We start from the raw sequence: 14,265 nt of genomic DNA on the forward strand, positions 1-14,265 counted from the left end.
TTGACACTCTACCGTGGGACACAGGACTTGGCTGCCAATATGGCAGCTATTAAAAATTCTGCTGACCATATAATATGATCTGCCAGAAGTTTAAATCTCACCTTGAAGTTACTTTTTGTAGTTCTATTTGCAGATAAATCATCTATATGTTTTTATTCAGTACACATACATAATTTGGCCAAAGATTTTATACACATTCCAGCTTTTGGATTACGGGAATGAAACTAACTTTCTCTAAAGTAATACAGAGAAAAAAACCCAAAGGTAACATTGGGACAAAGGATAATAATAAAAACTCTGGATGAAAGGCTTCTTTGTAGAGTTTTTCTCTATTAATAGTACAGCTTTGAGTGTTAACATCTGTCTGATTGCACTTGCAATCAAAGGACTACAGGTAGACATTTTTCAAACAGCAAATGAATTCTAGCTGCATTACTCTAGTAACTGTACAATCACATGCTCCTAATTAAATAAAGTTTTTGAATAATGGAAGACCAGTGCTGAACTAAATTGGTCTCTGTATGCAAGAAAACCTCCACTGCAATTAATACATGCTCATTATTTATTTACTTATTGTACTTCTATTTAAAAAGGTATGTTATTAACTGTAGCTCGCGTGGAAGCCAGTCCCAGTGTACTCACTCTGGGTTGGTAACGTGGACACATACGCATTAACTGACTGCAGGAACATGGCTCCAGATTTCAGTTGAAAAAGCAACAGGAACTGATTAACCAGAGCTGGTCAACATATTTTCAAAATCTGATTTATAAATATATTTACTCTGTAAAATGATTACACTTGAGACTTGGATTATCATGCTGACATTATCTTCCCCTCAGTCTGTGTGCAATAGCATCAACTGAGAGCTATGCATATAAAGACACAAATAATATACTCTACATGCTGATATCTGTTACAGTGCATTCCTTCCTCTCATCTGTTTAAAAGTCATGCCCATAATGTTCTATTCAGGATATTTAATTAAATTATTGTATTATAAGTGTAACATGTTCTGTTCAGATTTCTTCAGCTTCCATACAAAAACTAATTTGAACTAATTCCTCCACATACAATTTAAAAAAAGAACCAAAGTATAAAACTTATTTTTTTAAAAAATGGTTAATTTTATGTGACAAAATAATGAATAAAGCAACATTCTGCACAATTAATCCTATTTTGGAATAATCCTATTTTAAGCAGTGCTATCTATCAAAAAAGATTCTAAATCTTTTTAAGTGTTTCTGTACTTCCTACTTAGCAAGAGATCTGTGTGTATATCACTTCAACCCATAAAATCCATGATTTTGTACTTATTTTTTAAAGGACTCTCACTAGTTGCAATTACAGTGATGAGACTACTGCATCAGAAATTCCTTCAGTATCACGAAGGATAGAATTAGAATTTTTAGTACCATTTTACTCATCAGGAAAAGATACCAAAGGGTAAGGTTGTTTGGTAATCTACTTCCTCTGTAAAATGTTTATGTAACAAAGTGCATAGTGGGCTAATGCTTTTAAAGACTACAGATGCTTCACTAAATCCAGAATGTGTTTAAATGCAGCTCTGTGTATCTTTCATATTTGGGATGAAGATACCATTATTGGAGAAGAGAGGGCTTTGGTTTGGTGTGACCAAAGAGAACAGCAAGTTCAGCGTAGCAGGCAGAATATTATATTAAAACTGAGAAATGGCATGGAAAGCAGGTGCAATTTTTAACTTCACTGCAGTTCATTTTGATTTGAAATTCTGTAGAATAAAAATTGTTTATGGTGTGTCAGTTCAGCTAATTCCTTAGGTGAGCTCAGATGCAGAAAACAGATTAAGATGTTCTCTTCACTCAGATATTTTCCCTGTCTGTTTGTAAAAAAACCTTTTTTTTTCTGCACACACAGCCAATGGAACCATCCCACAACGATTTGTAGTTAAGGAGGCATCAACAGGCACAGAAGGCCTAGAAAATATAAGTGATGGTGAAGTCCTGGTTGCAGGGTAACAGGAGAATCTCTTGCCTCTATCAGAGTCAAGATTATTTGGGATGCTTATAGCCCTAAGATCTATAATGTGCTTCCATATTATATGAGGAGATCCCTATGGGCTGGTAAAGGGTGTTTGATTATGGGATGTTTGTTTGAGATGGTTTGTTTTACCATTGATATTGTCACAGGTGAAATGAAAAAGGGAAAAGACACCTAAATTATTCTCACATAGTTTCCTTCCTAAATTCATCTGGACAGGCTTAAGTAACAAGGAGAATGCAAAAGTGCTCAGCCTTTCATCTTCTGAATTCAACATGGATTCTTTGGGCTCCTGTCCGAGACTTCATGGCTCCTCTTATCCAGCACAAAACTCCCCATTCAGAGAGCGGAGCAAATGCAGAGACCAAGTAAACACTGCTATGGTAATGTATTCCTTAAAGTCATACTTTCCCTTATCTATGAAAGGCCTTACGCTATTAACAGTAAAAATCTCCTAGGGTAGTAAAAACCACAGTGTCCTAACTTCCAAATTCTGGATGTTACTATCACATCTCTGCAAAACACAAAAGAGTGAGTATGAAAACAAGAAGAGATTATTGGAAAGGAAATCTTTAAGAACTGCCTAAACTCAGATGTACTGTTAGATCCCTTCAGGGTTTGGTGTGGTGGTGTTTTTTGTTTGTTTGTTTGCTTGTTTGTTTTTGTTTTTTTTTTTTTCTTTTTTCTTTTCTTTCTCCTTTTTTAAATTAAAAAGAAGAATTTTAAGGGAGTGTACCAATGTCATCTGCTTCCAACATGAATCAAAAAGATTGAAAATCATAAATCTGATATTTGTAGGGAGATTAAAATTTCACATTTTATAATAGGAGTGAACAAATGTGTTCAATTTTGGGTAAGCATTTTAGATTTAATGCTTATTCTTCTCACAAGACAAGAGCAGACTTTAACTGACACTGATATAGATGTCAGTTTTCTTGGTCTCCCTTTTTCCATTCTGTCTACCATTCATGCATACACTAATCATATTCTTGAAATTATGCTTTGGTGCATCTCATGCACCTTCTGTTTTAATTTATATTGGCAAAGTAGTAGGTGTCCTATTAAGTACAAACTCTGCTGATTTAGTTCTCTTTCCTCTTAGCTTCCTCTTTAAAAGCAATTTTAGATCATATTTCCTAAAACAAGGAAACCTGAATTGTTAATACTCCTAATATAAATAACTACATAGAGACAAAATACTTGGGAAAAAAAACCTGTTAGGAATGCCAGCAAGTATGGGGACAGTGAGCTGGTAAGAGGAAAGAAATAAAACATGCATCATACCTAAAATATTTGGAATGCATACACACTTGATTTAGCTAGTAAGTACTTTAATTTAGCTAGTAAGTACTAAACTTAGGAGGATTCCATGCTTCACTGGGTTCAGTAATGATGGCAAATCCCTCAAACAGTGTAGGAAAATGATCCCTTTTGGTCTTGGCAACACCGCTGGAAAAGATTAATCTTAAAATGTATACAAATGTTTCTTTTTTTTTTAATTTTGAAGCCATTAATTTATCAAAAGTGTACTAAGAATCTGAAATAAAATAACCCATTTTTATATTTCATGTGTCTTCACACAGGCAATGCACAGAAATTTCTTACACTGCAAAATACGGGATCATAACCCAGGTGAATAATGCCAAACATTGGACAAAATAATGTTTGGGTCTTCAGGTTTCTCTCAGTCATCCTCAGTAAAAGGCAGACAAACTACAACATAGTCCTTAACATCTCTTGCTGTGAGTGTGCAGCTTGTTCACTGATAAGGTTCCCCAGAGTCAACATTACTAGTTTAAAAATGTGTAATGCCTTTGACTCCTTCTCAATAAATATATATAAGTAGTACATCTCACCACAACTTTTAATTAGGAATCCCAGCAGAAAGTTAACTCCAGGCTCAATACAGGACGTTCTTTGTACCTCTGCTTGTTTGCTGAGTCATTTCCAGGAAGGTTGGATCTTTGGCACTGAATTTGTATAATGGAGACTTCTCAAAATTGCTCTTATACACACTTGTTCCCAAACTCTATTTTTTTCCATTCTTTCATGAATTTGACATAATATTTTGAGCAACAATCTAAGAATTATTGATAGGACAAATTCTAGGTCAGTTCTGACCCTGCTTACCCTCTCATCCTCTTTATGTTAGCAGCCTAAATGTGTGCATTTGCTGTTCTCCCATTACTCTGCTTATGGGGGGAAAGAGTAATGCCTTGGAATTACTAGAGCTTGCAGTCAAAGTTCCTCATGTGTTCAACTCTGGAGGGGAGGGGAAGGGATTTTTTTCAATTATTTTTAATTTTTTAAAAAAAGACAACGTTCCATAGATATTTCTGTCTTTAAAAGAAGTATTGACAAACTGGTAGTTTGGGGGATTAATGTTGTCTTAGCATCTTTCCAGCTTGGTTGTTATTTATATCCTCTTTTGCTAACTCACTCCCAATAACGCGCCCCTTTTTTCACTAATGAGGGTAGGGATAATTACAAAATATAGCTGTAAGAAAAGAAACCCTTTGTGCCATTTGGCTGTACACTTGATGCAATGTTTTGCACAGCTGTAAATACCCTTGCCTGCTACCAATGCTGCTCTTCATTTCTATTTATTATAAGCCAAAGTGAATCTCTACTTTATGACAGAGAACAGGTCCCCATGCTGTCTCACGCTGCTGTTTTGCTGGCACCTCTAGCTGGCTGCCTGATCATAGGGCTTATGTAACAACGGAGAGTCCAGAAACGTATCCATCCCTCTCTGCTACCAAAATAAGGAATTTCACCCTAAGAATTACTTTGGCCTGAGGCCCAGAACAGGTAAAATTCAATCCTAGGTGAATGGTGTTTTTTCTACATCTCCAGAAATGATTTAAAAGCTTCTCTAGTGAAACTACTGAGCTGAAAAAGGAAGGAGATCTCTCTGAAGCATCCAACACTCATTCTTAACCCTTAGAGAACCCAGGAGAGCTGTCTTCATAAATGTAACAGCATTCTAAGGTCATCTTAAGATTACACTAGTAATTTCCATGACTTTTCAGGGCCCTACAGAATTGGATAAATATAATAAAGCATCTGCTATGTAGATGGAGAAATAAAATTACTAAATAAGAAAAAAAAATCATGAATTATTTCTCTGTAAAAGGAAAGGAAGAGAGGCAAGAATTTATGGGGGATATCTTTTTGTGAGACCCACCGATATTAAGATAAACCAAACGCAGAATACAAAGAAACCATTTCCTATTTGGGTCAAAATGGATTTTTTTTCCAGGTGGCTGAAATAGTCTGAAGTCTGCTAGTTTCCTTAGAGCAGCAGCAGGAACAGTTAGGTTTAACATTACTAACATTTCATGGATTTAATAATGGGAGGGAAAAATCATTAGCTCTGCAATATGCAGACTACCTAGTGCAGAAAAGACAAAGCAGGCCAGTTTCCAGACTTACACTGCTAGAGTTTTACATTTATGAAAGTCAGCATTGTAAATCTATAGGAGCAGAGAGACTTAGCAGTCAGAAAGCAAGCTTTCCTCTGTGGAAGACTCTAATACTTCAACTCTGCTACACTGGCCAAAGGGGAAGAAGGAGCAAAAAGACAGTATGGGTGTCTTCTCCTTATTACAGCGTTGGTTGCACAAAATAGCCTCTTGAACTTGTAACGAACACCTAATGTAATAGACTAGATGCTGGGCACAAAATTCCCTTTCCTCCATGTTAAATAAAGACACAATGAATTCCTGTTTTTCATGGCTGACATGTTCTGTTTTGTTATAATAAATGATGCTTTATAATAAATATTCTGAAGTTAATGGAATAAAAACGTTCAAGTTCCAAGTTAATGGGATAAAAATGTTCAAGTCCACAATATTGAAAACAAGTAGAAATTTAGCTTTAGAAATACACTGAGATCTGTATATAAAGCCCAAATCTTAGACCAAATCCATGCTACTATACTGGTTGAGGTTTCATACAGCAATGAGATAATCAAAAAGTATGAAACAAAATTTGTGAAGTACTTGCATATTACTCAATGCATATTTGTGTGCATTTCAGAATGTAAGGAGGTTTTCAAACACTTCAAGAAAAACTATTTTCTTTAGGATCCTGACAAATCTGATATTTAAGCAGAGGCATTAAGTACTTACCACCACCAGCATTTCCTTCCCTGCGGCTACGTGCACTGCCATCTCTGCCAGATTTAATGCGCTGGAGAACAGTGAAAAACGTTTGAAAAGAACAGAACAAAAACCCTATTTAGTAATATACATTAGAGATAATTACTGAAAACTCAACTTAGCTTATTAATAAAACAGTAGAAGAACATTAAACTAGGCTTACTATACTGTAACTAATAAACCTTGTTTTTTCAATGCACAAAATTGTCCTTAAAATCCATGTTAAATCCAATGTTTACATAAAACAAGAGTTCTATGAAATTCAAACAAAATATCTCAATAAATTATTTTTCTTCAGATAAAATTTATACAAGGAGTGTGCATAAAAATAGTTCAGATGTACCTTTGTAAAGTACAGCTGAAAAAACAGGCAACATAGCCCTCCTTGCATGAGTTCAAAGTAGCCTCTGCCTATTAATGTCTTGTAAATCCCACAAGCGTTTTATTATTGTAAAGATTCAAGGGGGGGAAGTAGGGAAATCTATAAAAAGAACTATTCATCCCATAGACCTTAAATTTTGAATACTTGGCACAGCACTGTGCTTTACAGCAAAATTTAATTTGCTGTTGAGTGTTAAATGCAAGATAAAGGTGAAGGTAAATACTTTAAAAGCTGTGTTTAAAAAGTCAGCTCTCTTGCACTGAGGAAGGTACCATAAACATCTTCCAGCTGTGTTTTTTTAGTGTTATTTGAAAACTTTAACAGTTTATCAAAGCAGTACCTCTGTATCACATGGCAGGCTTGGCTTCTCCTGGCAAAACACCAAATTTCTCATGCATATATCTTGTCAATTACAAGAAGGTACATCTCAGTGAGGGACTTTTTGATGGGTAGGTACCCATCAAAAAAACCAACTGGTATTTAAAGCACTCAGCTGTTAATAAAGTAATCTCTACACCTTATTTCAAAATATGAATTCAGGATCTGATTAAAACACATGTGCACACTACCTAACCATGTATTCAGGTCAATTACTGCAGCTTCTTCATTCATTTTTCACCAGATAAATATCATGGAGTCTGGCAAACTTGGAATGACACAGAACTGAAAGAACTTTCAAGATTCGTGCCAACAGAAAAAGGAAGAACGCTTAAATCAAAACTCACAGGAGTCAGACAGGAAAGCAGTGAGCCTAGCATGAAACCAGGAATGGTCTTGGAGTGATCCAGTCTGGGACCAGAATTTCTCATACTTTTTATTTATTCTGGGAAATCCTCAAGTCTAAAATATGTTCTCTGAATTCGGGATTAAATATGCTATTCACAGCCCAGTGAAGTAGCATATATCACTCCTTCAGGAAGCGTGTTCAGACTCTCCAAATGTTGAATGACTGACAAGTCTGCCAGTGGAAGCTCAGCTTCTGTCTGCCAGAGGGAAGTGGTCCCTATATGATAGTGCCCTCATGGCATTTACATCCTAGGACCTTCCTCCCAAAATATTATGGAAGTACTACAGCTTAAACATATGACTAATTCCTGTAAAGTTCCAAGTAAGTAGTTTATAAGTCATCCCATACTAAAAGCAGACATTTAAAATAGGTCCAATGATTTCCACCCTAAAAATGCCTATTTCCCTCCCATGACTGCAAAAGAAATCTAGGATGATTAGTCCAGATGTAGATGCCTAAAGGCAAAGGAGTAAGTCCCCCCCAGTGTTTGCAGCTATCATCACTGCTTCACACCACACCCAATCAGTCCCTCATTTTCAGTCATTAAGCTCACTTAACGGAAATAAATAGTAATGTGTGTATACATCAGTGCCAAGAAGGTTGTGTGAACTTTTACACTATTACTTGTCTTTTTTAAACTGAAATATGAAAAAGAAAGATTAATGCAGTAAAAAAAAAAAAACCAGCCCAAAAAACCAAAAGCAAACATATGAAGGTTACAGTAAAAATCCAATGCTGTGAGAGGCAGGGAGAAAAATTTCTACAGGGAATGAACCCCACAGATGTTCCCAGATTCTTGGCTGGAAGTATTTAACAACTTGTCCATATTTGAGAAGCGAGTGAAATAAGTACTCCAGAATATTTATTTTGGTATAAACTCCATATGGATATACTTATTCTGGAAAAACAATGCCAGAATAGCAAATTTTGATAAATTTCTAAAGGAAGACAAAGTCTGCGTGCAGACTTTGAAATGTAGGTATATTACACTCGCATTTATCTATTTTCTCTTTACTGGGTGCAATCAAGAAATCATGGGTTAGTCTGAAATTCGGAGTGGGAATTGACTATATCTGGTATTGCTAACTGAAACCAGTGTTCCTATTGGAAACGTAGGTGGTGAAATATTAAAATTTGATAATTTTAGAACTTGAAAGTATAGTTTATGACTATATGCTCATGGATGACAGAAGGAATTTCTTAGGACAAAAATACCTAGTAATTTCCAAAACCAAATGGTAGACATAAGACTAAAAAAACCATGCACACACAAACCAACCGAGCAAACAAAAAAAATCCCCAAAACCAGGGGATGGGAACCCAGACGCAATACCAATAGCAAAAAGGAACTGCAGGGCTATTGATTGCAAGACAGCACTGATGCTGAGATTCTGTCACAGAAAGATACTCAACTTCTAATACAGGATGGCAGCATACTAAATCACAGTGCATTCTGTGACATCCTTCTTCTCCTCAATTTTTGTTCCTTTACATCTGCAATGGTGTTAATTTTTAAGAAAAAATGGTCAGTGGGTCCCTTGGGGGGAAAAATTGTTCCTTTCCTTGAGGAGACAGTGAACTTGGGAGATTTCAGAGTGTGGCAGACAAGACAGCCAGAAGAGGGAGATGGGAGCATGTCCCTCCACGAAAAGGAGCTGCAAGAAGGAGCAGAAAGCAACCGATCAGGCTTCAGAGGTTCTGAAGAGAATGTACTAGGAACTGCAGGGGCAGAATTTTGCTGCCATTCAGAAACTCACTGAGCTTACTCAAACAGGCTGGAAGCATGGGCCTGCCATGGTTTAGTTTAAATTATAACAGAATCAGGCTTATTTTTATTTACAAGCCTGTTTTCTTTTCTGGGCAACATGCTATAGGAAAGTGTTTAGGCAGACCTACCTTAAGCTTTGCCTAATTAGAATTGCCATCATAGATACCTTATTCTCCCCTCTACTCCGCTCTGATGAGACCCCACCTGGAGTACTGCATCCAGCTCTGGGTCCCCAATACAAGAAAGACATGGACCTGTCGGAGCAGGTCCAGAGGAGGGCCACGAAATTGATCCGAGGGCTGGAACACCTCTCCTATGAGGAAAGGCTGAGAGTTGGGGTTGTTCAGCCTGGAGAAGAGAAGGCTCTGGGGAGATCTTATGGCGGCCTTTCAGTACTTAAAGGGGGCTTATAAGAAAGATGGGGACAGACTTTTTACCAAGGCCTGTAGTGACAGGACAAGGGGCAAGGGTTTTAAACTGAAAGAAGGTAGACTTAGATTGGACATAAAGAAAAAATTTTTATGATGAGGGTGGTGAGACACTGGCACAGGTTGCCCAGAGAAGCTGTGGATGCCCCATCACTGGAGTTGTTCAAGGTCAGTTTGGACGGGGCTCTGAGCATCCTGATCTAGTTGAAGATGTCCCTGCCCATGGCAGGGGGGTTGGACTAGATGATCTTTAGAAGTCCCTTCCAACTTAAACCATTCTATGATTCTGCTTTGCAAGGTTAGTTTTGCGACAGGATAGAGTCACCAGACTTTTAAACAGGAATACTTAAATGTAATACACAGAGTGAGTATTCCATGTCATGGTTGAATTATGATCACCATTAAAGTCTAAACAGTCTAAAACAACTATGCGATAACTTGTGCTACCATGCATCTGTACTGGATTCCATTGATATCACTGGCATCCGGGTACTACTCAACGAAGTCCCTTAACGCAATGTAGTCAGAATGAAAAAAACCCATAATTTAAACATAATTTCTGTGTTACTAAAATCTTAAATAACTTCGATGATTTAATCTTTTAAATATTTTACTGGTAGTTTTTTCCCCACGAGAAAGTACAGAAATGTGTTCAGGAAAGCTCAGGCTTCCAACATGAAATAAACAGAAAGAGATGTGACAACCTTTTTTTTTTTTTTTTTTTTTTACATATTCAAACATTAACTTTCTTAAAGGAAAAAAGTGTTTTCCTTAAAATCCTCAATATTTGCAGATCTATGGTACATAATTAACACCTCCAGTGTAAAAAATGCTGGAATTATATGCAAGGAAAGAGATAACCTCTGTCTCCAGGGACCTCTCTCTTACCAACTATAAAATAATCTAGTTTTAACTGGTTACATCTCTGAGCTTTCCTGAGTAAAGCACTGAGGTATTGGAAGTTATTGTAAAGAACTATGTATATCACTGACATTGAACTGATATTCCCTAGAAACTAAGCAAAGCCTGTTTTAACACACTTCAGAGAGATCTCTTAATTACCAGTTTTGCAGAATAGGAACATTATATCTGGTCATCTGCTTTGCTTACTGATACCACTATAGGGGAGGAATATTAGCCCCACTACATGTGTGGATTGCTTTCTCATGTCCATTTTTCCAAGTGCTTTAAATTTTACATTTACTGAAAATCCAAACCAATATACTTCAACTAGCCCCCCAAAGTAAGGTTGTAGCATAAATTTGATCAGTATTTCCCTTTGTGAGTTTCATTTTTAAAATGTCCCAGTATACATGTGCATACTCTCTGAAACTGAAGTGAAGTAACTAAGGATGCATTTACACATTATCTGACATCAAAAGGGAGCCAGTAAGTGTTACTAGGAGCACAGTAAATTACGTAATATTTAATAATATTTAACGTGCCCTAATGTGACTATGCAGCTTTGAGGCAATTCACTGGATAGGAAGAGCAAGCTTGAATGCTTTGCAGCTCAACAGCACGGATAATGCTGTCCAAACAAGAAGCTGATTTTAATTTTAAAATCTTACTTTATCACAGGAATAGCAAGAAAACAACACACGTGCATGCACACACACACACACGCTCACTCTGAATAGAACGCAAGTTATGGTCTCATAGCTTTTACAGCCTGTAGCTTTTCCATGAAATTTTTTTTTTTCAGTTTAAAAATTGGCACTAACATGAGTAATTTACTTCCACCTATGTAATCTGTCAATGTTGCAGCTTTGTATATAGCAAAAAGGAGTTCTAGTACATGGACAGATTCTTAGGCTCCCCTTCTCTCCCTATAGTTGCATTATTACTTGGCTCATAAATATGCTTTCTACAGTCTGGCAAATAAGTAGGAAAGACAACATTCCAGAGACATTGAATTATGTGGGTGGCTCCAGCATTCCCATCACATCCACATAACCCATCTTCCACTAGTATTTAAAATCACAGAAAATCCGGTGCTCAAAAACCATTCAGACAGATATAAGGCTGATCAGTAATTTAAAACTAAAAGCCCAAAAAACACAGAACACAAGCCTCTCTAAACCAGGAAGTTAATACACATTTTATCTTGAAGTATCATAAACACTATTTTATCTCTATCTATGTATGTAGTGATACTGTATAATCACAGAAAGAAACAAGCTTACCTGCTCTCTTATTTCTTTTAATTTTTCCACTTTCTTGAGCTTTGTCATATATTCCTGGACTTCTTTCAGCCCCATATCTGTGCAGAGACGAACTAAAAATCGGAGGCCTAATTGAAAAGCAGAACATTGTTAAAAAAAAGGCTTACAAGCAGGTCAAACTGCAAGTGCATCCTAACAGAACTGGACATACAGAATGGCAAACAATGCAAATAACTGGGAATATAAAGTGACTGCAGTCCAGTATCACTACACAAGTTGTGATATTTTGCAAATAATTCAGTATTTTCTGTGATGCAGTGTCTATATCCATGAACAGTACAAATACCATTTATATATGTGGAAGGCACAAGACATACCAACTCATCTGGCTCAGAACTCTACACAGTTGCAAAATATTTTGGAAACTGGAAAGCATAATAATCGTACTAAATCATTACCGAGGAGCCACTATCAACAGCATTTTGTTGAAAACAATTTTACAAATGCCAAGTGAATCAGAATGGTTTGTTTCTTCTGTTGCTGTGGTTGATTTTTTTAAAGATTAGTATTTATAGAATTAAAAAAACCCCAACAAACCAGACATGAAGATCGACTATAACTGTATGATGGAACCAAAATAACCCCTAAAACCAGTATCTTGAGACATTATACCAAACTCTGAAAACATTGTTGCTATTCCTATTAGTTTGTCAAGATCCCTTTCAAAGAGCTGCCTCTGAAGCAGAAACAAGCATGACATGACCCACTACCCTCCTGACTGCTTTCACAAATATGTTACTTTCTTTTTGTGCTAAGTTAGTTTTCTGCTGGTTTAGGGAGCTGAACGTGTTCACTGAGGGATCAGATAAGCATCAGAACGCGAATAAGGAAGATGGTTGGGAGCACACCGACAGGGAGGGATAAGCGAAGAACCATTGTTTCAGCAGCAGAAAACTTTTAAATCAGTTCAATTGTCTTGTCTAACTCCTGCCTCCGTTTCCTCATTTGTAGAAACTATGTTCAGAAAAATATTAGCATTCTAAAAGGTTTACTAAATACTCTACCCCTCTGAAATATGTCTGACCAATATGAACACAACATTTTGCTTCTAACTTTGAGGAGTCATAGTATTGAATTTCTCTTGTACAACAGAGCTGTATAATTTCTCTTTGAAAAAGCAGTACGTTTGTTAAAGCAGAATGATACAATTTTATTTTAAAATACAGTGAATGTTCTTCCCACATAGCATTTAAAAGCGTAGGCTTGTTGGCTACAACCTCGTATTCTGGAATTAGTGAGGATGTAAGAGGATGTTTTCACAACCAGTGACAACCCCTATTTTCTACAGGGCTTTCTCATTTAGAATACAGGTGTGACTGATTGTGCAAAAATGTCTTACTCTTCAAAGTTACGTTTGAAATTCTCTACGGATTTTCTAGAGAGTGGTTGACCAACTATACTTAAAAACACAACAACAAAATCTCACCCTCTACATTCTTTTGGAAGGCCTGGCTTTGGTAAAACTTAAAAATAAGATTTTCTTATATCTAGAAACTTACAGCAGGAGTTTCAACTAGCAGTGACTAGAAGTAAAAATACATACATTTAATCATGAGAAAGATTAAATAAGTAACATAGTTATAAAATTTAGTATGTATGTATAAGAAATAATTCAACCAATCCGCTACAGTTAAAGTTTATTTTCATTTCTCTTCTTCAGCATTACCCTAATACTTCTTAAATCACCCTTTAGTGTTGTCACAGAAAACATGCAGCATTAGCATGAGTGAAAATGTTAGTTCATGAAAATATTTTCACATGAAAAATACTTACATCATACGATTACTAACACACATATTCAGTGTAACAAGTTTCCTTTGATACTTGTACCAGTCAATGAAACAACTTACATTCAACATTCTCTGGAAATTTTCTGTGAATGACTTTGTATTTCTCTAGAGCCTTCTGGTAGTTACCTGCAAACAAAACAAACATCTCCTATCCACATATCCAAACATAAAAAAGAATATCTGATGAGAAATTGATACAGTTTAACATCACTTCATCTTTTTAGTTTGAGTACATGATTTAATATTATAAGATCAAATTTGATAAAACCAAACTTAACATTCTTTAATTACTGATAGTAAAAAGTAAGAGCATCTGAAAACAGTCCAAGTTACTCTGTAAATAACAGAATTAATTAAGAGGAGTTTCCTGATTTTTGCCCTTTTTTGACCTGCCTCTAGGACCCCATCGTTCTATGACACATCTACTAGACAAGCTGTATCAAACATACCAGGGCTTATCTGAGGCTGCAAATGTATGGACTGGTCAAATAGAAATGTGTAACAGTGAGCTCTGCCTACCCTTCCTTCCATCAGAATACTAATTGTGTATCTCTCCTTTGCCCAGATCTGGGGCAAAGACTTTTGCCTTCAGTTTTGGCTCAGCTTGATTATTATGAAAAGGACTGATAGACCCTGTGAATCTAAAACCTCACATCCATAAAATAACTGACAAAAAAGTTTGTTGAGATATCACTATTTTTATTT

At 36.3% G+C, this 14,265-nt stretch overlaps 1 protein-coding gene across 2 annotated transcripts in view; it reads right to left on the minus strand.

The window, feature by feature from the left end:
- IFT88 (intraflagellar transport 88) overlaps positions 1-14,265 on the minus strand; it is a 52,122-nt gene that overhangs the window by 4,458 nt on the left and 33,399 nt on the right. For both annotated transcript variants that reach the window (XM_075139948.1, XM_075139949.1), the window contains exons 22-24: positions 13,621-13,686; positions 11,732-11,838; positions 6,151-6,211 (exon numbers count right to left, since the gene is read on the minus strand). In XM_075139948.1, coding sequence (XP_074996049.1) covers positions 6,151-6,211; positions 11,732-11,838; positions 13,621-13,686 — 234 coding nt within the window. The remainder of the gene's footprint in view (positions 1-6,150; positions 6,212-11,731; positions 11,839-13,620; positions 13,687-14,265) is intronic.

This window comes from Calonectris borealis, chromosome 1, assembly GCF_964195595.1.
Source record: "Calonectris borealis chromosome 1, bCalBor7.hap1.2, whole genome shotgun sequence".
Lineage (NCBI taxonomy): Eukaryota > Metazoa > Chordata > Aves > Procellariiformes > Procellariidae > Calonectris > Calonectris borealis.